This window comes from Aptenodytes patagonicus, chromosome 27 (genome assembly GCF_965638725.1).
Source record: "Aptenodytes patagonicus chromosome 27, bAptPat1.pri.cur, whole genome shotgun sequence".
NCBI lineage: Eukaryota > Metazoa > Chordata > Aves > Sphenisciformes > Spheniscidae > Aptenodytes > Aptenodytes patagonicus.
This window is the reverse complement of record NC_134975.1, coordinates 120412-147524: the sequence shown is the minus strand read 5'-3', so window position 1 is coordinate 147524 and position 27113 is coordinate 120412. Positions and strand designations below refer to the sequence as shown.

At 61.3% G+C, this 27113-nt stretch overlaps 2 protein-coding genes across 10 annotated transcripts in view; both read right to left on the bottom strand.

The window, feature by feature from the left end:
• Positions 1-1498: 1498 nt before the first annotated feature.
• On the bottom strand, positions 1499-4721 carry LOC143171417 (MYG1 exonuclease-like). The gene is given in 10 exon segments (XM_076360369.1): positions 1499-1621; positions 1624-1735; positions 1737-1764; positions 1867-2048; positions 2701-2823; positions 2922-2950; positions 2953-3070; positions 3296-3455; positions 3547-3659; positions 4527-4721. Coding segments are annotated over 10 exon segments (1107 nt in total). The 3' UTR covers positions 1499-1574.
• A 1355-nt stretch (positions 4722-6076) lies between these two features.
• LOC143171410 (vitamin D3 receptor) overlaps positions 6077-27113 on the bottom strand; it is a 44433-nt gene continuing 23396 nt past the window's right edge. For 8 of the 9 annotated variants that reach the window (XM_076360352.1, XM_076360360.1, XM_076360358.1 and 5 more), the window contains 8 exons: positions 25985-26135; positions 19223-19353; positions 9900-10084; positions 9566-9689; positions 8853-9024; positions 8152-8303; positions 7001-7117; positions 6077-6851 (listed from right to left, as the gene is read on the bottom strand). In XM_076360352.1, coding sequence (XP_076216467.1) covers positions 6592-6851; positions 7001-7117; positions 8152-8303; positions 8853-9024; positions 9566-9689; positions 9900-10084; positions 19223-19353; positions 25985-26135 — 1292 coding nt within the window. In that variant the 3' untranslated portion in view covers positions 6077-6591. The remainder of the gene's footprint in view (positions 6852-7000; positions 7118-8151; positions 8304-8852; positions 9025-9565; positions 9690-9899; positions 10085-19222; positions 19354-25984; positions 26136-27113) is intronic. The other variant, XM_076360361.1, reaches the window with a different exon arrangement.

The following is a 27113-nucleotide window of genomic DNA, read 5'->3' as shown; positions in this document are numbered from 1 at the left end:
TGTGGGTCCATAAAACCCAGAATTTGGCCCTTTTGGGGCTGCGGCCGGGCAGTGAAGGGTGCTGGGAGGCCCTGCTCCAGCCCTGGGTGCTCATGCCAGCCCGCATGAGCCCGGCTAGCGCCGAAGCGGTTGTGGGGAGCAGATGGGCCACCCCCCCTGCCCAGAGTAGGGATTAATGGTGAGGCTGGGATTAAAGCCTGGGATTACACGTCGTTAATCCCCGGGATTATGTTGTAATCGCTCTGCTAAAGCCCGGGGCACAGAAATGATGGGGAGAGCATGGGGTCCCCGCTCCCCCCCCACACCCTCAGCTCTGCGAACACCCCCAGGACCCCCAAAATCCTTCCCAAAGCCAAACCCCAAGACGGGGCAGGGAAAACCCCGTGCAGGGGCAAGGACGGCAGCAGCCAGCCCCTCCGTGGGGCTGCGCGGGGAGCGGAGCCAAGCCCGGAGGGGGTTGGCACGAGGATACGGGGTGCAAACCAACGGGGGTACGAACCTGCTCCAGCCGCTGGGGCAGGTCTGGGGCTGCTTCACCCCCTCGGGGCTCCCCAGTTTGCTGCTGGTGATGGCTCGTGCCTACGGGACCTCAGAGAACGGTGCTGGGTGTCTCTTCTTCCTCCTCCTCCTCCTCCTCCCTCCTCCTCCTCCTCCTCCTCCTCAGGGCTGGGTGGTTCGCAGGGCAGCGCCCGCAGGTACTTGAGGTGCAACCGGGTCTCGGCTCGGCTCCTCCGGACGTATCGGCCCACGTAGACGAGGACGGCTCCGAGCCACCCGCACCGCCACATCCGGCACCCGCCCGCCCCCCACCAGGGTCTCGTTGCGGCCGCTGGCGGGGGGCAGCACCAGGGGGGGGCCCCCCCCAGGCACCGGCAGCCCCAGGGGGAGCTGGGCAGCGCCAGCAGAAGCAGCCAGACCGCCCGCATCGCCCTGCGACAGGAGGCTGGAAGCGAAGGGGGGGGGAGGTTCTGTGCCTGTCGTGTGTCCCCCCCTCCCTCGTACTGCCGGATGCGTGGTTTCGTGCCGGGGGGAGGTGGGGGCAGCAGGACCCCAGCGGGGGGGGGGGGGGGGGGGGGGGGGGGCGATACCTACATCTGCACCCCAATTCACAGCCCCTTACAACCCTGTATGGCTACACGCAGCCCTGTTCCCCCCCCCCCCCCGCACCCCAAGGACACCCTGACACCCCCCCCCAGCCCCCACTGCCTGAGCAGCGAATGCCACTGGGAACGCACTGGTTTTTACTGGTGTTGGGGAACCCGTCGGCAGCAGATACGTTATCGGGGAACGGGGGGACAAGCTTGGGAGAAATGGATCCAAAAAGTCTCTCGGTTTGGGCTCTGACTGGGTTTGCGCCAGTCCAACACTGGGACTGGGAGCAGTGACACCCCCGGGGGGAGCCTGGCCCCCCCCCCCCCCCCCCCAGCCGGACAGACAGCTCCCTTATAGTGTCCCGCTGCGATCCCGTTACACGCGCCGAGCGAGGACGGTCTCGGCCATCCCCAGCAGCAGTCCCTGGAACCCCCCACGCTAGGTAAGGGGTCCCTTTTGGGGTGACCGTGACGGGAGGGGGCTCAGCCGTTCTGCGTTGTTCCCCCCCCCTGCCGCTGCGCCAGCGTCGCCGGGCCATCTCCAAGGCCCCCTCCCGCGTACGGTTGCCTCCGATGAAGCCGTTGGCGTGTACGAAGACGCAGCCGGGGATGCCGGCGAGCTGGGACAGCGCCTCGTCCCGGACCGCCTCGCCAGGGCTCGGGGAGGGGGAGGCTGTGGGGAGGGGGGGGAAGAGGGAGAGGCGGTGGGTGAAAACCTGCCCTGGGGGGGGGACAGGGGGGGGGGGCGGAAACGCGGCGAGGGGACGGGTCTCACCGGCTCTGGAAGGTGCGCGGCCCCGCCGGGACGCTCTGCACCCGCCACTGCCCGCCGCAGTCGGGGAAAAGCACCAGCTGGAGGGGGTCGGGCAGCACCAGCTCCTGCTCCAGGCTGAAGACGTGCTCCTTCCAGGGGCAGCCGCCCCGCGGCAGCTCCAGCACCGCCCCGCTCGCGTCCACCTGGGCGGCGGCGGCGAGGGGGGGACACGACGACAAACGACACGCTGGGCACACGGGGGTCCTGCCCCCGCAGCCCCCGCACCGCCCCGTGCCTCAGTTTCGCACCCCCCCCCCCCGCCACCCACGTACATCTGCCGAGCCTGCGCAGGGAGCTCTGGGGGTGCGTGAGCGGGCGGGGAAGATCGGGGTGCACAAGGGGGGTGTGGGGGAGCACGGGAAGGCGGGCGATCGTGCACGGTGATGTGGGGGTGCACGGGGAGGGGCGCGCATGAGGATATTAGGGTGCAGGTGGGCGACGTGCAGGGATATGGGGCGTGGGGTACGCGGCCATGCGTGGGGATACGGGCGCGTACAGATATATAGGGCACAGGAGGGGGTGCACAGCCGCGTGTAGGGGTATAGGGGAGCAGAAGTGGGGGTGCACGGGGGTATAGGGGCACAGGAGGGGGGGCACGGCCAGCTGTAAGGACATAGGTGCACAGGAGGGGGTGCGCGGCCATGAGTAGGGATACGGGGTGCAAGGGGCACCCTGGGCCATGCAGGGAGGTTTATATCGAGGGGACCTGGCCTCCCCTCACCCCAATGCCGCCCACCCCCCCCCCCCCCCAAACTTTCAGACACACCCCCCCCCCAGAACCGGCACGGTGGGTACCTCAAAGCGTCGCCGGATGGCCTCCTCCACCAGCGCCCGCGCGGGCAGCCAGGCGTGGTGGTAGTAGTCGAGCCGGTCCATGAACTCGCCCCCGACCAGCTCCATCGCCCGCTTGAAGCCCGCCTGGGGACGCAGAGGGAGGGTCAGCGGTGGCCCCGAGCCGGGTGGCCCCAAACGGGGGTGGCCCCATGCTGCCCCCCCCCCCCGTTCCCCGTCCCCACCTCGGTGTCCTGGTGGGGGTCGTTCCAGCGGGGTTCAGGTGGTGCACGCGGGCGCTGAGGGTGGTGGTGAGGGCGTAGCGGGGCTCCCCCTCCGCCTGCGCGATGCCGTTGTCGATGGCATCGATCTCCTCCACAAAATTCTCATACAGCTGGGGACAGAGCGGGGGACATGGGGGGTCAGCCCGGCTGGGAGCCCAGCTGCGCACCAGTAGCCGGAACAAACCGGTCCCTTCTTTTATGGGGTCCCCCTCCCCAGAGCGCTCTTTTACGGGGTGACCCCCCACCCAAGGAGAAGCCCTGGAGAAAAGCTGGGTGGCGCTGGCGGGGTTAGAGCCCACCCCCCCCACCCCGACCCTCCCCGGTTCCCCCGGTACCTTATCGTAGAGCGCCGTCACAACGGGGCCGTCCTCCGGCTGCCCCAGGAGCCCCGCGAGGATTTGGGAGCCGAAGTGGCAGTAGACCAACCCGGCGCTGCTCAGTTTCGTGGTCCAGGGCTTGTCGGGCCGGAGACTCCGCATGGACTGCGTGAAGGACCTGCGGGGCTGCCGGGTCAGCCCCGAGGGACCCCCGGCATCCAGGGGACCCCGGCGTCCGACGTGGGGGGGGGGGTGGGGGGTGTCCTCACCGTTGGTGATGGTCATAGCGGTGTCGCTCGGGGTCGTACTCACCCCCTACGTCCACCACCACGTCGCACTGGGCCAGGCGCTGGGGGTCCCGTGTCCGCACCACCTTCGCGTCCTGCCGGAGGGGTGGAGTGAGGCTGGGGAGCCCAGGGTGGTCCCCAAGAGCGACCGGGGACCCCCCGAGAGCTGCCCCTGGTGAGAGCAGGGACCTCGAGGAGGGACCGAGAACTTAAGGGCGACGCCCAGGTGGGACTGGGGACCCGAAGGGTGGCCCCTGGGTGGGACCAGGGACCCCCAAGTGAGTCTGGGGACCCGAAGGGGGGCCCCCAGGTGCGACTGGGGACCTAAGGGTGGCCCCTGGGTGGGACCAGGGACCCCCAAGTGAGTCTGGGGACCCGAAGGGGGGCCCCCAGGTGCGACTGGGGACCTAAGGGTGGCCCCTGGGTGGGACCAGGGACCCCCAAGTGAGTCTGGGGACCCGAAGGGGGGCCCCCAGGTGCGACTGGGGACCTAAGGGTGGCCCCTGGGTGGGACCAGGGACCCCCAAGTGAGTCTGGGGACCCGAAGGGGGGCCCCCAGGTGCGACTGGGGACCTAAGGGTGGCCCCTGGGTGGGACCAGGGACCCCCAAGTGAGTCTGGGGACCCGAAGGGGGGCCCCCAGGTGCGACTGGGGACCTAAGGGTGGCCCCTGGGTGGGACCAGGGACCCCCAAGTGAGTCTGGGGACCCGAAGGGGGGCCCCCAGGTGCGACCGGGAACCCCGAGAGATGCCCCCAGGTAACGGGGGATCCCGAAGGGGGACTGGGCACCTAAAGGGTGGCCCCGAGGAGGGACCCGGGGCTCGAGGGCGGGCAGGGGTCGGGGCGTTGCACGGTGTCCCTGTCCCGTTGCAGGGGTCCCGGGAGGGAGACGGCCCGGTTGCAGGGGGGCCCGAGCAGGCCGCAATACCGATCCCGCCGCACGGTGCCCCCGGGGCCGTTACCCGGTAGCGGGGCAGGAGGCGCAGGAGGTAGCACGCCAGCACCTCGTCGCAGTGGAAGGTGCCGTCGTGGGTGCCGATGCGCAGGGCGGGCTCGGGCCGCGGCCGCTTGGGCCCGGTGCCGGCCCCGCTCCCGGTGCCCACGGCCGCGGCCATGAGGCGGAGGGCGCGCGGGGCGCTTCGCATCGCACTGCGCATGCGCGGCCCCCCCTCCCCGCGCCTCCACGGTGCCGCGCACGCGCTGCACCGCCTTCCCGCCGCTGCTGTACGGCGCATGCGCCAACCTCTCCAGAAGCACCTGCCCGCGTTCAGTCTGCACATGCGCCAGCCCCGCCCCACCCCTCCCCGCCGCTCTGCGCATGCGTTGGCACCGCCCAGCCCTCGCCCCTCTGCACTGCGCATGCGTCAGCCGCGCCCTGCTCCCGTGACCCCGCCCCGCACCTTCGCCGGCCCCGCCCAGTCCGCGCCCTTCTGCTCTGCGCATGCGCCATCTCACCCTGGTCCCCGCCCTTCCGCCGCCCGCATGCGCCAGCTCACGCCTCTCGGCACACGCCTCAGCGTCATTACGCACGCGCCGGCCCGCCCCTCCCGACCCCACCCGGCCAGGGCTGCGCATGCGCCCTGCGTGGAGCCGTGGGGGGGGCGGAGCTAAGGCGGGGCTGCCCGGAGAGAGCGCCCCCGTCCGGGCGAGACGGGGGACAGGCGGGCGCCGGGGACGGACGGACGGACGGACACGGAGGGGGGGACACGGACACACACACACACACACACACACCCCCCCCGGAGACACAGACACTCGTGGACACAGCCACGGCCGTGGGCACAGGGACTGCCCGGCCCACGCGGACCCCTCCGCCAGCGCCCCCCCCCTCCCCCCCAGGACAGACAGACACGGTCCTGCACAGCCCACACAGGGACAGACGGACACCCCCCCCCCCCCCCAAAAAAAACCCAGCCCAGGCACCGCTCCCAAGCAAGAGTTTATTTGCAAGGAGCAGCACCCGGCCCCCCAGACACTCTGCAGAGCCCGGGGGGGCCGCGATGGCTCTTCCCCGGGGGGGGGGGGGGCAGGAGTCCCCCTGTTCCCAAACCCCCCCACCCCGGGGGGGGGGGGTGGTCGCTCCACCGGTACCGGCACGGAGCAGCCTCCGGTACCCGCTTCCAGCCCGGCGAGGTGCTGAAGGCAAGCTGGCAGCCCGCTCGTTACCGCCATGGGGTCACGGGCTGCTGGGGGGGGGGGACGGGGGGGACGGGGACGCCGTGGACATGGCGGGGGTCCCGCCCGAGAGCCGCAGGAATGGGGTTCAAGCTCTGAGAGAGCGGAGGAGTCACCCCGAGGCAGCCCCTGCCTCCCCAAAGCCGGGCGGTAGTGTGGGGGAACGGCAAATTACAGGGTGTCCGGCTGGTTCCTTCGAGGGCCGAGGACAAATTCCCCCTCTCGGGGCCGCCGCGGACGCCTTCGGCTTCGCCCCCGTCCCCCAGCGGCTCACGGGGGTGGTTGTACCTGGTCAGGCGTGGAGGGGGACGACACACACACACACACAGAGCCCACGGCATTTTCTGGCAGGGAATTCAATCGGCGTCTCCATTTTTGAAAGGGGTAGGGGGTGGGGGGGGGGGGGTGGGGGGCGAGCGTTGCAGATTTTCGGAGGGGAGCGGAGGACGGCGGCGACAGCTCAGCGACGCCGCGAGTCCCTCTCCCCCCCAACAAAAACACCCCGGCACTTCTCCTTCCTTCTTTTCGGGTCAAGAAAGAAGTGATTCGAGGCAGCCCAGCCTCAAACTATCCGTAAAGGGATAAGTCAGCTCTCGCGGAGGGCAGGGAAGCGGAAAAGCTGCTCGTGGAGTAGGGGGGCAAACCACGGGGATTCTGGGTCTGTCGCTTCTCCGCGGCGAGCGAACCTCATCCGCCGCGGACGAGAAGACAAAGCAGGACCTCCAGTAGTGTGAAACCGAACCGTCTATGTACAAAACTCCCGCCCAGGGTCACGTCCCTCCGCTCGCTGCCTCAGGGAAGCCAGGGCTGACTTATCCCTTTACCGGCGGGTGCTCAACCCCGCGGCCGGAGTCAGGATATCTCGTTGCCGAAGACCTCGAGCACCAGCGGCGTGAGCTGCATGCTGTGCTCGGGCTGGAAGGAGAGGCAGCGGTACTGCTTGGAGTGCTCCTCGTTCAGGCTCCGTAGGTCGGCCAGCTTCTGGATCATCTTGGCGTAGAGCAGGCGGCTGCCGGGAGGAGGGTGCCTGCAGCGGATGTAGGTCTGGAGGATCTCCGAGAGGCGATCCTGGAGGGATTCCACCAGCGAGGTGTCCTGCACGCCTGGGCGATCTAGGAAAACACCCAAGGGAGGCAGCAGGGCGATTCCCTTCCCTTTTCCCAGCCGGCCGTGACGGAGAGGCAGGGAAAGGTGACGTTTTCGGGGATGCGGCCAAAACCTGGCAGGTTAAGTGACCTTTCGGGGATGAGCGTCCTCCTACCTGGGGACAGGATGCAGATGGCCATGAGGAGCACGTGCTCTTCTTCGTGAAGGTTCAGCTTCTTCAAACCAACCTGGAATTTCACGAGCGGCTCGAGCAGGTCCATGCTGTGGCCAGCTGGGAAAAGAGAGGACCTTTAGCACGGCCCGCTCCGGAATAAGATCTCCCGCAGCTGAGGGATGAGCACGGAGCTCAGCAGCTCCTCTTTCAGAGAGCCGGGACAGCGGAAGACGACTTTTGAGACAGCTTAAACCCCGGTGGGTTTTTAACTGTCCTTTTCTCCCCGGTAGTTCCTCTAAAGCCGGAGATTATGGAGCAGATTTTGCTGCTTCTGAAAAGCTATAAAGACAATTAACCTACAGACGTTTTGCCTCCCTGTCATCACTTCCACGCTGGCCCCGTGTCCTGCAACAAGCATCACAAACCCCCCCTCCCGCGCCCAGAGCCCCCTCTGCAAGCAGATCTCTTTTCCTGCCTTCAAGTGGGTGCCGGCTGCCCCGCGCCCGGTCCCCAACGCGCCGCTCGCTCTGCTTCTCCTGGGATATCTCGCTGGGGGATCTCTGCCCTTGCACCGAGGATCTCGGCAGCCCCGGGTTACTCTAAAGGCTCTTCCAAGCGCAGGGAGAGATTTAAGGTCCGTATCGATCATCTCCGCACCCTGTTCTCCGTGCTGGTCCCCAAATCCCAAAGCCGGGGAGGTTTAGGGCAGGATTCACCACCTTTCCTAGCAGAAGGGCATCCTGGCTGCGGAGCAGCGGCAGCGGCTTTCCAGCCCTCACGGCAGCTCGGAGCAAACTGAACTCGACCCCTGCCGCGGGGCAGAGGGGCCGGAGACAGCTCTGAGCTACAGCCACGCTCCGGCTTTGCTCTCCTTCGGGAGTTAACGGCTCTTTCCAGCCATCGGGGTCAGCCTGCAGGATGCAACGCGGGGCTTGGGAGATAAACAGAGCACGGCTGACGCCGGGACGGGGGTCTCGGCCCAGCCGCGGCGCTGCCGAGCTGCCGGGTGTTGCCGTCTTCCCCCAGCCGTGCAACCTGCCAACACGTCCCTGCTTCCAGACGACTCGGCACGGGATTTTTGCACCTGAATTTAAGGCCGGGATGACGTTTCTTCGCCTGCAGCGAGCAGGAGAGCGCCCGGCAGCCTTTACCTTGGGTGACATCGCTGATCCGGTACTTGAAGTCGTTGCTGCCGCAGGTCCACGTCATGTCCTCGAGGGTGAAGGACTGGTTCGAGCGCAGCATGATCACCTCAATGGCGCTGGATTTCAGCAGGGCGATCTGGTCCTCTGCTGCCAGGTTCCTGGGGCAGGGGGGGGGGGGAAAGAGGGTGACGTGAGACCTGTCCGGTGAGCAAAGGAACAGCCCACGCCGCCCATGCATCACGTTCTCCATCGGTAACCCGGTCCCTTCGCTGGGGGCACCCCAGCTTCTCCCTCACCCCCGGGTTTCTACGTAATTAAGCAGCAGGTATTTCTGCAGCTACGTTTACTGAGTGGCACCACCCAGCGCCCCGGGGCACCAGCCTGGAGTTAAACGGGACCCGAGGCCCTTCGCAAACCGGGATGGGACCGCTCAACACGGCCTCGAGCGCCTTTCTTAGGAGCTCAAGCATTTTGCGGACAGAGTCTGGGTGAATCAGGGTAAAATAGGAGAGGAGTAACCCCACAGGAAGGAGGGGAGACGGAAAACGTGAAAGTAGGAACAGACCTGGGAAGGGAACAGAGCCTGAGGGGCAGCTGCGAAGATGAAACAGAGAAAAAACGATCTGGCTGTGAAGGGTAGGACGGGATTCCCAGGAGCGGAAAACGGCCGCCGCCGCCGCCGTCGGATCTGGGAGCAAACGTCTCACCTGAATCCCGGGATCATTTTGGCAAAGCCGATCACCTTCTGTATGCTGTAGCTGACCAGGTCGGCCAAGTGCGGGAGCATGGAGAGGTGGGAGAAGTCGATGTTCATGGAGGAGCTCTCATCGTTCTCCTCGGAGAGGACCAGGTTCGAAAACATCTGAGGCTCCACAGACTCTGGAGAGAGGGAGACGGTCAGAGGGCACCTCGATTGTAGGCGAGACGTTACGGACGAGGGGAACGACGCCGGCCCGCGGCAGGAATGGCATCCGCCCTGCCGGGGTGGGGGGGGGGGGGGGGGGGCTTCGCGTTGTGTTCGGACAGCAGGAGGTGAGGAACGGGGCTGGGAGAGCAGTCGTCCCCTGGCTGCCAACAGCATCGAGATTTTTGCACTGGGGCCTTTTAACTCCTCTCCCGTGCTGTGATCAAGTCTAACCGCAGCCAGGGCGGCGACGAGGCAGCCCGGCGTCCGCGTTCACGCTCCTCTCGGCCGTCCCGGAGGGCTCAGACGCACAAAGGTCTGCGGGGCCGCCATCCAGCCAAGCACTTAATGCTTTTTGCTCGCAAAAAGCTTTTGCAACGCGCCCCCCCCCCCAGGAGGGTCTTACAGTTAAATTAGCTCCCCAGAAGGGGTAAAACAAGGCTCTGAACGGCCAGACTTAGGTAAAGCTGCCGCGTTTCTACCCCCCCGTCGCCTACGGAGAGGCGAGCGTGGTACCTGGAAACGTGTTGAAGGCATCGGAGCCAAAGAGGTCGGTGGAGTCCTCCGACGACAAGTCCTGGGTGAGGATGGAGGAGGACCTCGCTGCCCCCCTGTTGCTAGGGTTGCTTCTCACGGGGGGCTGGAAGAGAGAGCAGGACATGAGGAACGGGGCCGGGAGAGCAATTTGGTGGCGGTCGTCTGCCTGCCGCCGACAGCGTCGAGGTTTTTGCACCGGGATTTTTGACTCCTCTCTAACGAGGAGGCGCGGGATGAAACGGGTTTGGTGCGTCTGGGCAGAAACCGCTTGGTCCCGCGCGCGGGAATCGAGACCGGCGTCCCCTGGACGTACCCGAAACTTGGTGAAGTCGGCGTACGTGGGGTCGTAGGTTTTGCGATGAGCCTCGAGGAGGATGTCGATGACTTTCTGCTGCTCCTCCGAGAGTTTGGGTTTCAGGCTCTCCTTGAGCGCTTCCTCCTCCTTGCGCTTCAGTATCATCTCGCGTTTCCTCTGAACCTCCTCGTCCGTCAGGATGACTGCAGGGACAGGGAAAGCGTCAGAAAGAGGCGCAGGGAAACGGGGACTGAAACAACCCCGGGGCCGCTGCAGCCAGCGTCCCCGTCACCTTGCTAATCGATTATTAAACCCCCATCAACCCGCTCCTGCCCTCGACTGCCGGGTGACGGCTTCCCGGGACAGTTTATAACCCATTTGGGTGCTTTTAGGCAAGGACCGGGTGCAATAAGGTCCCGTCAGCGCCGCCACCTTGCCGTTTGCTCTGTGCTTTCAGGTGAAAGAAATCTTGGGCCCGCGAGAGGCAGGCCAGTGGGTTCACCTCCCTCCGGCGCCGCTGTCAGTGCCCGACAACAGAGGGAGCCCGATGCGGCATCGCTCGGCCTCTGCGTCCGGCTGCCACGCTCCGGCAGCGATAATCTGGGTAGCCGGCAGCGCTTCTTGCGGCATCGCAAGTATTTTTCAGCTAAGGGGACATAGAAACATACCCCCACTCCCAGGGCTGGGCGTTTATGGCTTGTGCGATGGGTGACAGCCTTGGGCAGCGGCCAAGGGTTGGACCCAAAGGTGACAGGCAGAGCCCCTCCCATTTAATTAGGGAAGGGGAGCATCCGCAGGCAACGTGGGCTCAGATCTTACCTTTATTAAAAGAGCTTGAAGACTTAAATAGCCTCACGGGGTTGAAAGAGAAGAAAAGCAGCAGGGAGCCGCAAAGATCTCTCGGGGTAGCAACCCCCCCCCCCGTCCCTCAGTCCCCCCCGTCCCCCGTCCCCCAACCAAGTGGGACAAACCCAAGCACTCGTTAACACGCATCCACCGGCGGGTCCCAAAAATAGCAAAGCCCATTCCTCGAGATGTTATTAACCCGTGAACCAGTCATTAGCAAAACCCCCGCCAAGCACGTTATCTGAGGGGGGGGGCGGCTTTCTGCCTGCCTTGGGTTGCAGAGCGACTTGACGCTGGGCGAGTCGAGGCGGAATTTGGGACGAGAGGTTGGCGAAGGGCAGGGAGAGCCACGGTCGCGGGGCTCGAGGCAAGGAACTGTTTGCAGTCCCCGCTCCCTTCTGCCACTTTTAGCCGAGGGCGTTTTTCCGATACGGTTTCAAACTTGCACAATCTCGGAGGGGGCTTGAAGATCTCGGAGGCACGGGAACGACCGGCTCGGGCTGAAAGGTCGCTCCCACGATTGGTACGTTATGGGCAGCTCCGCAGGGGACAGCGCGACCGAGTTTCCCCATCTCCCAGCCCCGGTTATTATTACAAAAGCATCGGATCCATCTGGGCGCCGCACGCCAGAAGGGAAACCGTTCATAGACGAGGCAGCATCTGCGGGGGAAAAAAAGCCACGTGGGGCTGGGAACGAGGACGGGGCAAAGAGCCGAGCGCTTGGACTGGGGCCACGGTGTTCACGGTCTTTGCCGGCACGGTCTGTCCCGAGGATCGGGGCTTCGGAAGGGATTATTGCAGGTGTCTACACCAAGCAAATCTCAGATCCTGCAAGTGAATCGATCCAAAATGAGGAAGCATCCGCGGAGTGGATTGGAAAGAAAAGGATGTTTCTGTGTTGGGGCAAGACTGCAAAGGGAAATCTCCTCGGGATTTCCCACCCACCTTTAGGAAATCCAGCCCCTCAAACAGATTTGAAACAGCGAGGCAGCAGCATTTCTCAGTCTGGTAGGAGCTGAAAAGCGAGAGCGTTTCCCAAAGCATCACTTCCACGGGGGAACAAACGCTGGCAAGGTTTGCGCTCCCTGGTACGATCCCCCGAGGCATCCAGATTTCCCTATACAGGCTCTATGCAACAAAACATCCAGTTTCCCTGTACGTCCCGGGGCTGCCGGCCGCACTGAAGCTCGGCAGAGCACGTGGGCTGCACGTTGCTGTGAGTCCATTGCCAAACTGCCAGCGATGTCGATAGAAACGGGCCGCGGCTCTGGCCGGCAGCAGGTCCCGGGTTTGGTGTTTAATAGAATCATCGAATGGTTTGGGTTGGAAGGGACCTCTAAAGCTCATCTAGTCCAACCCCCCTGCCCTGGGCAGGGACATCTTCAACTCGAGCAGGTTGCTCCGAGCCCCGTCCAACCTGACCTGGAATGTTTCCAGGGATGGGGCATCCACCCCCTCTCTGGGCAACCTGGGCCAGTGTCTCACCACCCTCAGCGTAAAACATTTCTTCCTTAAATCTAGTCTAAATCTCCCCTCTTTTAGTGTAAAACCATTACCCCTGGTCCTGTCGCTGCAGGCCCTGATAAAAGGTCTGTCCCTCTTTCTTATCAGCCCCCTTTATATATTGAACGGCTGCAGGAAGGTCTCCCCGCAGCCTTCTCCTCTCCAGGCTGAACAACCCCAACTCTCTCAGCCTTTCTCCATAGCAGAGGGGTTCCATCCCCCTGATCATTTTCATGACCCTCCTCTGGACCCGCTCCAACAGGTCCGTGTCTCTCTCGTGCTGAGGACCCCAGAGCTGGACGCAGTGCTCCAGGGGGGGTCTCCCCAGAGCAGAGCAGAGGGGCAGAATCCCCTCCCTCGACCTGCTGGCCACGCTGCTTTGGATGCAGCCCAGGGTACAATTGGCCTTCTGGGCTGCGAGCGCACGTTGCCGGCTCACGTCCAGCTTTTCACCCCCCAGCACCCCCAAGTCCTTCTCGGCAGGGCTGCTCTCCATCCCTTCGTCCCCCAGCCCGTATTGAGACCGGGGGTCACCCCGACCCAGGTGCAGGACCTTGCACTTGGCCTTGTTGAACCCCATGAGGTTCACACGGGCCCACTTCTGGAGCTTGTCCAGGTCCCTCTGGACGGCATCCCGTCCCTCCGGCATGTCGACCGCACCACTCAGCTGGGTGTCATCTGCAAACTGGCCGAGGGTGCCCTCGACCCCACTGTCCATGTCACCGATGAAGACATTAAACAGCACCGGTCCCAGTACGGACCGGTGCTCTGATAGGACTTGCTGGAGCCCACAGGAGACTAAAACCCAAAGGAAACCCCGCAGGTGTTTATAAAACTCAAATAAAGGGGAGCTGCGGTTCACTTCCAGCTTGCCTGGTGTTGTGAACGCCCGTGCCGTGACACAGCGGCACTTGTGCAAGCCGAGACACAGCCCGGCGTTGGCATTGCAGATTGAGAACCACCCCCGGCGTTTCTGGTGAAATCGTTCCCGGTGACGCCGGGGAGCAGCAAACCCGAAACGCGCTTCGCTTGGCTGCGCTGGAGGAAGGGCTTTTCGGTAGGACGGGTGGTAACACGGACGAGGGATGTCAGCGCAGTCACTTGCCTGCTTTATAAAGTCCCGGGGAAGAGGATTTGACTCATTTACTTTGTACTCACAGAAGGATGGATGCTGCCCCACCACGTCCCTGCCTGCCTCGAGGGGGAATACGGGATCGGGAAGCGACACCCGCACCTTCCACTCGAGATCCTGGCTCGCGCCCCGGATCCGATCTCCTCCCGAATGCTGAGCCGGAGGCGTCCAGCCACAGACTCCTGGCACGACCGGCGAGGCGGCCGAGCGTTTGCGGGCTGCCCTGACCCGAAGTCCACGCGGAGGCTGAGATAAGATCTGCCCATTGCTTCCAGACAGACGCTGGCCCTCTTTGCGAGGCACCACAAGGGCGGCAGGAAAAACCACGGCCAACGCCGAGGGTAGCGCTGAGGTTACCGAGCGCACGAGGACGCAGTCGGCCGGGCAAGGATACAACCCTGCAAACCCCGGCCAAAACCGGGGGCTTGGAAGTGCCGGAGGGTGGTGTGGAGCAGCGCAAAAGCAGACTCGCTCCGTCAGGCAAGGAAAGAGCAGCCAAATATAAAGCAAAATTGAAGTTCAGGGAACTTCAGGCATGAAACGTGTTCACCGGGTGTCGCTCGGGCGTTTCGTTGAAGCTTGAATGGTGGGTGCTTCTGCCTGCCCCAGCTGGAACCGGGGACACCGTCCAGCCCCGGGGGGTGCAGAAAGCCCCGGGGTTGTTCCCCCACCCTGGGACAGCCTGCCTGGCACAGCCGTCACGGTGGGGTGGCATTTGGGTCTCGCTGGGACAGAGGCGGCGGTCAGAAGCCGAGCTGGCGGCCCCTGGTTGGCGAGGGGGCCGCAGAAACACCCCTCGCAGCAACAGCTTGGGGGTGATTCACGGCCAGATGAGGGTCAAGAAGCAAAAGGAGCAGTTTAATACGCTGTAGGGACAAGGCACATGTATCGAGATCGGGAATCATCCCCCGCGCAGCCCCGCAGGGCGTTGCAACCTCACTTAACTGCCAAGGATGCCCAGGATCGCTCTGCACCGGCTCGCGCAGTAAATAGAATCATAGAATCATTGAGGTTGGAAAAGACCTCTAAGATCATCGAGTCCAACCGTCGACCCAACACCCCCAGGCCCACTAAACCATGTCCCTCAGTGCCTCATCTACTCGTCTTTTAAATACCTCCAGGGATGGGGACTCCACCACTTCCCTGGGCAGCCTGGTCCAATGTTTCACCACTCTTTCAGTAAAGACATTTTTCCTCACGTCCAATCTAAACCTCCCCTGGCACAACTTGAGGCCGTTTCCCCTCGTCCTATCGCTTGTTCCTTGGGAGAAGAGACCGACCCCCCCTCGCTACAACCTCCTTTCAGGTGGTTGTAGAGAGTGATGAGGTCTCCCCTCAGCCTCCTCTTCTCCAGGCTAAAGAACCCCAGTTCCCTCAGCCGCTCCTCATCAGACTTGTTCTCCAAATACCCGGGATGCAGCCTTCCCAGCGGCACCTGCCGTGCACCCCTTAAAGCTGGGGAGCGAAGCCTAATTCATCCCTGCTGCTTCTCCCAAAACCGCACCTTTCAGCCCCGCTGACCTGCCCCAAACCCCAGCTGCGACACCCCCCCCCCCCCCCAAGACGCCTTTGTCATCGGAAGATGGAGCATAACACCCTCCAGGCGTTATCGGCAGCACAGCCAGCGGCGACAGGGCTGGGGCGAGGGGCGGCGCGGCCAGAAAAACCACGTTGCGCGACAGGAACGCAAACATCGCGATGGCGGGAGCCGGGGTGGGGGGGGGGGGGGGTAAGTGGGACGCTACGGGCTGGCTGGACGGCACGCATCTCCTGCAGCACGTGGGTGCGCATGGAAACCAGAGAGGAGGAAAGCTCGCAGCAACGGGCGAGCGGCAGCGATTTAAATCACAGGTCCCAGACCTGCGCCGGAGCAAAATCGGAGCAGCGACAGCAGCTGCGGGGCCCCCGGCTACCGCTCTCCCCCTGCCAAGGAGGTCGCGTCCCTCCGACGCAGCCGAGACACGGCTAACGGAAGCGATGCTTGCACAGGTTTCGGAGAGGGCTTTCCAGATGCTCAGCCCCTGCCGGCTTCCAAGCCTGCTCTAACTACGGAGGACGCTGGATGTTTATAGCGCGTGCTTCGAGCCTGCGGGGAGCGGAGACGCTTCCCGGCCAGCCTGCGAACTCCAGCTGCCGCCCAAGTGACGTTTTCCCGGACGGCCACGACTCTTCCCTCCCCTCTCGTGCTCCCGTTTCGCCTCTCGGCCGGTCTCCGGGTCAGCGCGAGTCCCGGAGGCCAGCATTGCACAACGTCACCGTGCAAGAGGCTCCCGGGCCGGGGAATAACACATTCCACGTTTGGAGCAGCGGGGACTTTTTTTTTTTTTCTTTTTTTTCTTCGCTTTGACTATCACCGCCCATTCGGGGAAGCGGAGGAGAGCTGGAAACGCCACCTCCCTCCTTGCTCACCCTCGTCCCGCAGGCCCACCCTAAACAACCGTAACCCTGTCGGCTACCGCCGCCCTCGCCGCTGCCTGCTCCGCTCCTCTCCTGAGCGATTCGGGAAATTCCCCTCTCTCCGCACAATCTCCTTCCAATTTCTGCTCCTCTCCCTGGCTCCGAGATGATGGTTTGGTGGTTTGTCGTTGGTTTTTTTTTTTTCCCTCCTCCCCTTTGGGGGATTTTCAGCACTGAGATCATAAATCGAGCCTCGTGGTGAGGATGCTGAGCATCAGCTGCTCGTGACTACAACAAGATCCCGGCAAGCCTTTTCCTTGGAAAAGGGGAGAGGAGATCCATGGGCTGCTGACCCCAGGCAAGCTACAGACCTTGCTGCGGCACCGGGGAGGGGAATTAGCTGCAACCGCCTTCAGCGACGTCCGAGGACACGGCTGCAGAGGGACAAACTGCCCCAGGACAGGGCTGGGGACCCTCCCAAGGAAATTCACTGATTCCCAGCTGACTGGCACCACGACGAGCACACACACACACAAAAAAAAAAAAAATATGCCCCAGCAGCAAATAAGGTGGCGGGGAGAGAATAAATGCAATGCCGCGAGACTCCTGCAGCCCCTCGGAGCCCGTGGGTCCCTCCAGGGGGGATAAATTACACGCGTAATTTATCTTCCTGCTTTGCTGCAACGACTTGTAGACCGTGCAGGAGAGAGGAGCCGTCCCCCGTCCCCGCGCGCGTACGCTGCAAACACCGGAGAGCTGTTAAAGGTTGGGGGAGAAGGGGCAGAGACACTGAGAGAGGTGAATCACCCAAAGGTTACGGGGTGGCTGCGGAGCCCCGGGTTCATCTGATGCCCCGTGCTTTGGCCATCACGGCCCCGAGGGACGAGCGTCCCTTCCTGAGCTCCGGGCAGTTGGCGAAAGGCCATTTTGCAGGGCAGAAGGATTTTTCCACCCAAACCAGTGCCAAAGCAGGCAGGATAGTCCAGCAATGGACCCTTCGCCCCGCTTTAAAAGGGCATTCACGCCAAGCATCATCCTAGGAAAAAACCAGTGGCAAGCGGAGAGGGCAGCCGAGGCGTCCCTAGGCTGGAGACCTGCCCTCCTCGGAGCCATCCGAAGGGAAACCGCTCCCGAGAGCGGCGAAAGGAGCCTTCCCAAATGCCCCGGCTCGGGCTGCGAGGTGGATTTTCTCCTCCGCCGATCACCCGCCGGCGCAGCCCCGCAAGCTTGCCCTGCGCTTTACCCCGCGCGGATAAGACAGGAAGAAAACCACAAATATTTGCTAACGTCGGCTGCGGACAGCTTGGGATGAACCCAGGCGTTGCGGCGGGGCTAAAAAATCCTGCTCCAGCCTTACGGCCGTAACCTCGGCTGCCCTCCAGCTTCCACCTCCTCCCCTCCCTGGCCCCTCCTCAGGGGACGGTGGCCGCCCCGACGCTGTCCCCAACTCCCCGGGGAGCGCCGGTAGCTCAGGGCTTTTTGCTGTGTATGAGTTTGAAGGCACGCGATCCCTTCCTTGCCGCGCCTCCCCGACAAAGCGCTGGCTCCTCCAGCCCATCGCCGCAGCGTCTGGTCCACAGGTTTGGCTGCACCCAAACCGGGATCGCGCGTCGGGGAAAGGGACCCTCGGCGCTGCCGCAGGTCTCAGCCCTGCGTGGTTTGGGCTGGAGATGGTGTCTAAAGTCATCCAGGCCGTCCAACCACCCCGCGCTCCAGGGACGGAGAAGGGTCTGCCTGCGCCAAACCCCAGATTAACACAGGCACGAGGTCTGCCGGGGTCTGCCTTCCTCCTCCTCCTCTTTATCCCCATCTCACTCCCTCATTTCTGCTTCGGACTCGGATCCCATCGGCAGCGGGGTCAGACTGACCCAGCCTCGCCTGCGACAATCCTCACCGCCTTCAACGACAGCCCGGGGAAGACCCCCCCCCCCCCCCCCCCCAAGAGCTTCAAGATCAAGATTCGACCTAAAAATAACCGCAGCACACCTCGTTCTCCTTCATTTAACCAGCAGCAAAGTCCGCGGGGAGGCTATTTTTAGTCTCCTTAGGTTCGGTTTTGTTAATCCAGTGACGGTTCGCTAACGGGGTCCCTTACGAGTGAACTCCTGCGGAGAGCACACGCATCCCCGGGACCCGGCCCCAGCCGGGGTGCAAACACCCCGTGCGTCTCTGCCGCTGAATTTTCCGGCCTTTCCTGGGTAATTAACCGGTGCAAATCAACACGTTTCCCTCGTTAGCAACGGCTGCGCCAAATGGACGGCACCGACCGGCTACCACGGGCTCGCACGTCCTCGTACTCACCCAAAACATGGGTACGTACGGTATATTATATGGCCCTTTTTCTCCCTCTTTATGGGACGCAGCCGCTAGTTTTTAAAAAAAAAAAAAAAAGGGCCCAGGGATCTTCTCTTCATCGGGGATCTGCTCGATCTTTGGGACTATTAGAAATTTAGGCCGCTTTTTTCCTGCAAACACCTACAAGTTCTGGTTTCCTGGAGGACCCAGGTGCTTTGGTGGCAGCCGGCGACGTCGGACGCCGCTTGCTCGCTGCTCACCGCGTCAGGAAACGGGCGCCACTTCCATTTTCCAAGTCATCGGGTCCGTCAGTCAGTCGACGTGACATGCTGTTTGCAACGCCTCCCAGCAGGAGGCTGCTATTTCGGTTTGGACGCCACACGAGCAGCAGCCTTCTCCTGAAGACTTAGGACGCGGACAGCGCGCGCACGTAGGAGGAAGCGCGTCAAGCAGATTTTATTTTTAAAGAGCTGCTCATCTATAAATATCGTTGAAGAAAATAAATATTGGGCCAACGCTGGCGTGCTTGGATCGAGTTAAAAACTACTTTACTCCCCTCTGCTATTTACTTAAGTCTCTGCTGCGCGTGTGGCTGGATGGACAGACCCACGTCGCAAGAATAAGGCCCCCCCCCCCCCCCCCAAAAAAAAAGAAGCCCAAGGGGTGTCGCAGAGCAAAACGCAAGCCAGTTCCACGCTAACGGAAACGACCGTCGCTGCGGGGAAGCTTGTTCGACTCTCCCTGTTCGGCTGCGGCGAGGGGCATGCAAAAACGCACTGGAGAGGACGACGGCTTTGCGCTGGGCGGGACGGGAGTAAGTTCAGTCAACGTGACCGGGAGTTAATCAGAAACAGCCCCGGACGCTCTCACTAAACTGATGCCCCCCCCCCCCCCCCCCCCAAGAGCCAGCTAAGGTGACCTGGCTCCGATAAAAGCAAGTCCCCAGATGGCTAACCACCACAGGAATGGCCTCAATCATTAAACCAGCTCCTCTCAATCATTACCCACCGCGGCCCCTGCCCTTTGCATCCTCTTCGAATCCTTGTAGGGCTCTCGGGTGTTTACGCTCGCGTGCCTGCCTTCTGCGCCGCACGTTAATTGAGAAGGACGAGGACACGGCAGCATGAAGCCGGGCCGTTCCCGGCGGGATGCGTGTCTGCATACTCACACTCTTTCATCATGCCGATGTCCACGCAGCGCTTCAGCCGACACGCCTGGCAGTGCCGCCGGTTGTCCTTGGTGATTTTGCAGTCGCTATTGAACGGGCAGGTGAACATCGCTTTCCTCTTCATGCTTCTCCTGGAGGGGAACGGGAGAAAATAAATCAGTAAATGCCTTGGGTCAAAAATCAACGCCCGTCTGCCTGTGCAAGGGGCTGCTCCGAACGTCGGGAGGAGGGGCGCAAATCCAGCTCTCCGGACAGCAAACTGCCGGAGAGGGATTGCTGAGAGGATGCTGGAGACGTCTCTGACTTGACTCTGTTCCGCTCAGCTGGTCGCTCGAGAAGACCAAGTTGGAGCGGCTGCAGCCGGTTGGGTGCATCTTACGGGTTTGATCTTAGAGGTTCGGGCATTGCCGGACAGCACAGGAGGAAAAAAAAAAAAAAGACAACTTCTTACAAGGACGCAGCCCGGGGGTTCAAGCATAGGTTAAGCAGCTTTCTGGTTTTGAACAGGTATTTTGAAGGCCAAAAAGAAGGGTGGGAGGATTGTAGAGAAACCCCCACCAGCAGCGAAAGAAACCAGAGCGGAGGCCGGTATGTACCAAAGCAGCCTGCGTTATTAAACATTTACCAGCCTTTAAAGCCTGGCTTTGCTAGAATAACTGGCTGGAGCGCATGTTTGTGCGCGCGGGAGAAAGAAGTCTCACTGCAGGGTACAAGAGAAACAACACTTAACATAATAACCCTCTCCTTCCACCAAAACCACACCGTGCCACGTTAATCCGCTGCTGCAATCGGGACTGTAAATCTTCCAAGTACAAAGGGTCAAAGCCGGAGCTCCCAGCGAAAACTCGCCTTTCCGCGGGGCCGTCCTGCGCGACGGCCACTAATGACACGTTACCAGCAGAGCTGAGCTGGCCCGTTAAGGGCAGTTTCTCCTCTCCCGCTGGGAGATGCTAGGGCTCTGCTTCGGAGAAAGTTACTCAACGGTCTGCCATCGGCGAGCGAAGCTCACGGCTGGATTTGCGAGCATTTCTAAAGGTGCCGCTCGCTTTAAACGAAGACGTGATTTTTGGAAGGGGGGGGTTAAACCAAGCCCAGGACGCCTCCAGGCTGGAAAGTCAAAGCGAGGACGTTCAGAGGTAAACGGCAGCAGAGAAGCAGAGCTGCGATGCAATTCAGGTGCAACGGGCGAGAAATCCGCCACCGGGTTAACGCTGTATTTCAGCGCCGGCAGGAAGAGTCTCCCGCTAGAAAGAGTCGCTCTTCTAGCGGTAAAAGCCCCCCGCGAAGCTGAGCTGGTGATGCACGACCCCCGCGCCCCGCAGGCAGGCAACGTGGACCTGCCAAACGGGCGACTGCAGGCTGAGAGGGCGACGGCCGAGGGGCCCCTCCAGCCCCGGAACGGCACCAAGCCTGCTCTTAGAGGGTATAAATATAAAATACGTTCTCGGGCTGCAGACCCGAGCGGCACGTAGCATGCAATTAGAGGCTATTTTAGAAAGGGAGATGTAAACAAAGAGGCTTAAACAAAGAGGCTTTACTCTCCCTTCACCTCGCAGATGAATAAATGCATTTAGGAAAATTAATACAGGAGAGGCGGACGGCAGAGCCCTCCATAACCTGCCTTCTGCTAAGAAATTCCTGTTTCACCCAGCAGCTGGCTCACAGTTTATCACTTTTCTCTGGCTTTTCCCCTTCCACCGAGACCAGCAGGACCTTTGCTCTCCCAGGAACGGGGAGAAGCGTTGCTCAGCTCGGGGGCAAATCAGGATTCGGAACTGAAGACCCCAAAATCTCCCAGTTTTGGTGAGCGACTCTGGTTTTGAGCATCTGGGGCAGGCAGGCGGCTCATCTTTTCCCCCCCGCAGCCCCGGGGCAAGGCTAGGGAATGCACAAACAAGCCAGAGAAACACAAGGCCCTCGGGCAGGGAAAGATGTCCTGCGTGCGAGGGCAAGCCAACATTATGGGTTTGGTATGAAAATTGCAGTTTATTCGAAGGCAGGGTGGCTGGGGACAAGCAGTCGCTTCTCTGCCCCAAGGGTCCGTGGCTCTCGGCTACGAGGGGCCCCGAGTTCCACCAGCAGCGCAAAGGAGCGGCCGTCCGCCCCACGAGCAGGAGCTCACGCCGTCTGGCCCCGGCGTATTTTTATAAAGCTCCAGAACTAGCCATTTCAAGGCTCATTTAAGATCTGCGTCCCAGGCAGGCTGCTGAACGTTAAAAATAACGAGATCCCTCCCTGCGCAAACCCAGCCTGCGGGCGAGAGAGTAAACACGGCCGCGGCCAGCAGCGGGGGAAGCTCGGGTTTGCCGAGCGGAGAACAACGTGCTCCGAGGTCGGGGTGGCCGTACCCGGCGGCGGCGGCAGGGGAAAGAGGGACAGCGGTTCCCGTGCGTGCTCTCCCGCATCACCACTTGCCCCACGGAAACGCAACGCTGCGAAGCCCAGGCTGCCGGGCGCAGAGGGGTAACGTCCATCGCTCACCGGTGCTTGCAGGACGCCCATCGCACGGGAGCCCATCTGGCTTTACCTTGCCCAGCAGATCTGGTGACCGCTCCAGCCGCGGTGAGGACTGCGATTTGCCTAACTCCAGCTCCGCAAGCCGGGAAACCTGATCATTAACCAACCCCCCCCCCCCCGGGCTGCAGCAGTTGAGCCCCGTTCTTGGTAGACACATGCCCGACGGCCCTACCTAGCACACCGAGGGGAAAGCGAAGCCCAGTGCCTCTATGAAACGGCTTTTAGGTTCTCAGAAATGTGAAGTTCCATAGAAACCAGATGGTGAATAGCAGCCCGCCGGCCCCCGCCGGAGGGAGGGCGAAGCCCCGACCAGACCTGCATCACGTGGCGGGTGCTAGCGGCGTGCTCGGTCCTTCCCCTTTACCAGACAGGATCGATCTTCAAAGTTTCCGAGTTTTTATTAGCAAAATGGGCTCTCGATACCCGCAACCCTCGCATTATGCAGAACCTCTGAAATACAGTTTCCTGAAAGCCGCCCTACTCATAACCAAACCCCGCGGTGGCCTTCCTGGCACGTCCTTTCCGTCACCCACCGCACGGCTAACACACGAGGAGTCATTTTGGCACCGAGGCTGCAGCAGAACCACCTGACACAGCCATCACAAACCGTCTGCGGTAGGATAATTCCCTGTTTCTCCCCCGTGACACCTACACAGCCTTCCAGGGAAGCCCCTTGGTGCGCCGCCAGCCGAGCCAACGCCGGGAGCAGAGCTGCAGCAACCCGGCACCCGTTTTGCAGCCGTTTGCCTTCTCTCCCCCAAATCCTGCCAGCTCCATCTCCCTATTCTGATCCCAGGAACCCTCCAGACAACTGCACCTTGCCCCGAAGTATCCGGAGAGACCCCCGGGGAAGGACGAAGAGGGGATGGATTCATTTTAAAAGTTTCGCGTAGAACACGGCAAAGAACTGGGGAGGATTACGGGAGTGGGAGATGCGGTGATGCAGACAGGATGGGTGGGGACTTAATAGGTTTTGAAATACCCAGAGCCTTTCCAAGCAGCTCTGCTATTAACGCCCAGTGTCGTCGCAACGGGGGGGGGGGGAAACCTAGGACTGCAGAAGAAACCAAAGAAACCACGGATGCTTCAGCCAAATCACAGCAGAATAAATCGCTCGGGCTTAGCTGCTTTTTAAGAGCTCCTGAGCAAACAGCGGAGCTCAATAAAAAGGCTGCCGTTGCCGTTGCCACCATCGGTAAACAGTGGACTTTGAAGCAACCAGCCAAAGGTTGCCTCACGCCTGTTTGTGCTGCAGGTTACGTGCACGTCTGAGCACCCAGAGGTGCCAGTAAATTCCTAATGCCTTTTATAGAGCCGTCAAACCCAGGACCTCCTGGGGGACTTCACGCCGGGGAAGCACGTCACACAGGTACGTCCCCAAGGCAGGTGAGATCCATCAGGAGGTCCTCCAGCGGTTCTGCTGTCACCCCAGCGAGCCGAGGCTCAGGGTGCATTTTGCTGCATCCCTCCGCTACGGTGCGCAGGGCCCCGGGTACAGAAGAACGGGTCCTGGTCCAGCCTGCAGAGGAGGCCAAGTCACATCTGCAACCTGAGTGCGCTCAAAAAGAAAAACAAAACACCCCACAAAAGCTGTGAAACCTTCCCGAGGTTTTGCTGCTGCCGCCGTTCGATATTCACAGCCGCTCGCCCTCTTTTAGCCCATTCCAGCCAAGGCTGCGAATCCGACCTCCCGGGTAAGTGTGATCAGCCACCAGAAATTGATGGGCAGTGTGCCCAGGCGGCCAAGGAGGCCAAGGGCATCCTGGCCTGTATCAGAAATAGCGTGGCCAGCAGGAGCAGGGAAGTGATCGTGCCCCTGTACTCGGCCCTGGTGAGGCCGCACCTCGAATACTGTGTTCAGTTTTGGGCCCCTCACTCCAAGAAGGACGTCGAGGTGCTGGAGCGTGTCCAGAGAAGGGCAACGAGGCTGGTGAGGGGTCTGGAGAACAAGTCTGATGAGGAGCGGCTGAGGGAACTGGGGTTGTTCAGCCTGGAGAAGAGGAGGCTGAGGGGAGACCTCATCGCCCTCTACAACCACCTGAAAGGAGGTTGTAGCGAGGTGGGGGTCGGTCTCTTCTCCCAAGGAACAAGCGACAGGACGAGGGGAAACGGCCTCAAGTTGTGCCAGGGGAGGTTTAGATTGGACGTGAGGAAAAATGTCTTTACTGAAAGAGTGGTGAAACATTGGACCAGGCTGTCCAGGGAAGGGGTTGAGTCCCCATCCCTGGAGGTATTTAAAAGACGAGTAGATGAGGCGCTGAGGGACATGGTTTAGTGGGCCTGGGGGTGTTGGGTCGACGGTTGGACTCGATGATCTTAGAGGTCTTTTCCAACCTCAGTGATTCTATGATACCGGCGCAGTGATCCCCCCCCCGCCCCCCCAAAGACCTGCTCAGGGACTGCGAGCTGAAAGTTGAAAACCAGCAAGCGCACGCAAGCACAGGCGGTTACAAAACCCAAGGTGCTGGCAAAGGGATGCGTAGCTTTTCCAGGCGAGTTTTAGGGGTCCAGGCTCTTCCACGGCAGCGCTGCTACATTTTAATGCAGAAAGCACTTAGATACCGTGGCAGCCGCAAGCACTAATTGATTCAGTGATTGAAAAATGGCACGTAAACAAGCCTGCGTAAGCAAGAGGGAACACACCAAGACCTAGCATGGGGCGAGTGTGCCTGGAGAGCAAGATCAAAAATGTAGTAAAGAGCCTTAAATTGAAAAGAAAGTCTTTATGCGGGGCACGAAGGGCTAGCTGAAGATGGGAGCTCTTCACGTCGTTAAGATGTCTGTTCAGAAACGCTGTCACAGCCGTATGCCTTGCACGATTACAACGGTGTGACAACAGAGATGAGGAAACACAGCGGCAGGGCTCGCGCCGTTTCTGCAAGAGCCACATCGCGCCCAGGAAGGGTTCGTCAAGCAGCCCCGGCCTATTTCAGAGGTCAAAAGCCAGACCGTTGCCTCCGCGGCCCACAACGGGGCCAGCGGAGGTCAGGGACACCAGGGCAGAGCGCGGAGGAGAGCACGTGAAAGGAGAGTTACTCATTTAGCGGCAGTAATTGAGGAAAATCTTGTCGCTCAGGTTGGCTGGGCTTCGAAGCCGCCCTGTTCGAAAACAGACTGCAAGGCTGCGGTACGTGAAAACCCCCGTCTAAGCCCCGAAATTCCTGCAAGAGGAGGAGTTACGACTTTGCTGTGAAAGTTCAAGCGCCGGTTGCTGTAACAGCCCAGCTCAAGGAGTAAAGCTGCTGCGCGCTCCGGTGTTTGCGATCCCACAGCCGCCTCTGCCACCTTCTCATTACGGCGCAAAAAAAAATACTCGAGCGAGGCTTTTCCCAGCCAGTCCCACGCCAGTCGTCACCTTGCTTCGTTTCACCAGCGCTTAGTCATTCTCTCACTCGGCGCAAGCGATCTGAACTCCCACGTGAACGGTTCGGCGCCGCCTGTACGGGAGCACTGCCTCGACAGACGCGGGGGTGAAAACGAACCGCTAACAAATATCCACAAAAACCTGCAACTCTCGGAGACCCCGGCAGCTCTCAGAGACGTTTCTGCCCTGCTGAGGACCAGCTTGAGGCCACTCAAGACCCCCGCCTGACAGTGGGGAAAAAAAAAGCCTCAAGACAGCCGCAGATACAGCCTACGGCTACTTTAACCCCCCCCCCCCCCGAGAGCCGGAGTTGTGAGTGAAAGGCTGCCTGATTTTGGGAAGAGCTTGGTGCCCGCTCCAGCGGGCGGGCAGAGGACCCCATGCATCTCCGTACACAAGCGTACAGAGCTTCAGAGCAGGCATTAGAGGCGGCTTGCTTTAAAGAAAAGAAGTTTGCGGCCGTCATACCAGTTGAGTTCTCAAAGACCGCTAGTTTTCAGGTGTATTTTTCTCAGGTGCCGTCCATAGTGTGCCAGAGGCTCTTACGCTCCCGCCTATACAGCACGTGGAGGCCTGCAAGGCTCCCAGACAGGTGGAAATCTCCGGCTAAGGGGAAAACAACTTATTTCCCAGTAGCGGGGTGCCACGGTAAGCCACGAGAAGGGAAACGGTTTTGTGATCTCTCCATTACCAAGATTTGCCGGCGTGTCGGCTGTCTGCAACGCGGGCACAGCTCCGGCAAGGCCATCTGCAGCCCAGCTTTGTAGGGACGCAGGTGACTGGAACAGCAGCCGGGCAGCACCCTGAGGATCAGATCGCCTGCTCCTCGAGGCTTGCTGGTTGCGGAGTCAGATTCCTCCGCCCCGAAGACCCTCGCTCACCTGAAGAAGCCCTTGCAGCCTTCGCAGGTCATGGCGTTGAAGTGAAAGCCAGTGGCTCTGTCCCCGCAGACGCCGCAGATACGGGGCACGTTCTTGTCGAACTCGCCGGCTGGGTCGGGAAGCGAAGTGCTAGCAGCCACGGTCTCCATGTCTGGGAGAGCAGAGAAAGCCAGGTATTTATTTTGTAAAGCTGTCACAGCTACACCGAAAGCGAATGAGATGCAAATAAAGGAGTTCTCCTTGGCTTCAACACAATCTGGCAAGAAAAGCTTCCGTGTTCCCTCTGCCTCCATGCACTAACACCACCAAGAAGCAGGTTCTGGCTAGTTTTTAGTAACGCGTACGCATTTACTCGTGTACCCAGTAAAATCAGGACTGACACACACCCCCCCCCTCCCATACCCCCAGCCTTAAACGCACCGCAGAGCACGCTTACGGTCGCTGGCCGCGCATCAGCGAGAGAACCCCTATAGCCCACCCCAAACCCAGAAGGTCGGTTTCCCCCCTCCCCACACACACACGCGCGCTCCTTCGCGTTTGTTTTCAGAAAGCCTTGAAGGGACCAGAATCCGCCGAGATCGATGCTGCAAAACCACAGGGAAAGAGGTCACGCCGCCCGTACGCCGGCGCAGAATTTCCCTTGTGCACAGACAGGAAGCGGCACGCTCACGCCAGCTCCCGTAAGCGAGAAAAAAATCCCAAATGCAACTCAAGTGAGCATTGTTTAAAAGAGAAAAAATAAAAAAAATCCTCAACAGGGAGGTAAACAAGGGAGGGGGGGGTGAAAACGGTGCTCCTAACGCAGATCGCCGAAATGAATATTAAACCGGAGCTTTTAATAGACTTCCCCCGGCTTACAACATCCCCCCGGTAGGAGCCTGTCTGCTGTTAGAAAGACCGAGTGTTTAAAAGCACTGGGAAAACAAAGGTTAAAAAGCTTTCATAGCGCCAAATCTTGGCGAAGACCGCACCGAGGCCGCGGTTTCAGACGGCACCGGCGGTTTGGTAGGTCAGGCTGCGTCGGTAGCTCAGCTTTCCCCGCGAGTTCTCGGGCAGCTCCTGCGCCTCAGTCTCCCCATACACAGGGCAGAGCTACCCCCTTCTGCGCGTCCCGGGATGAGAAGTTTTA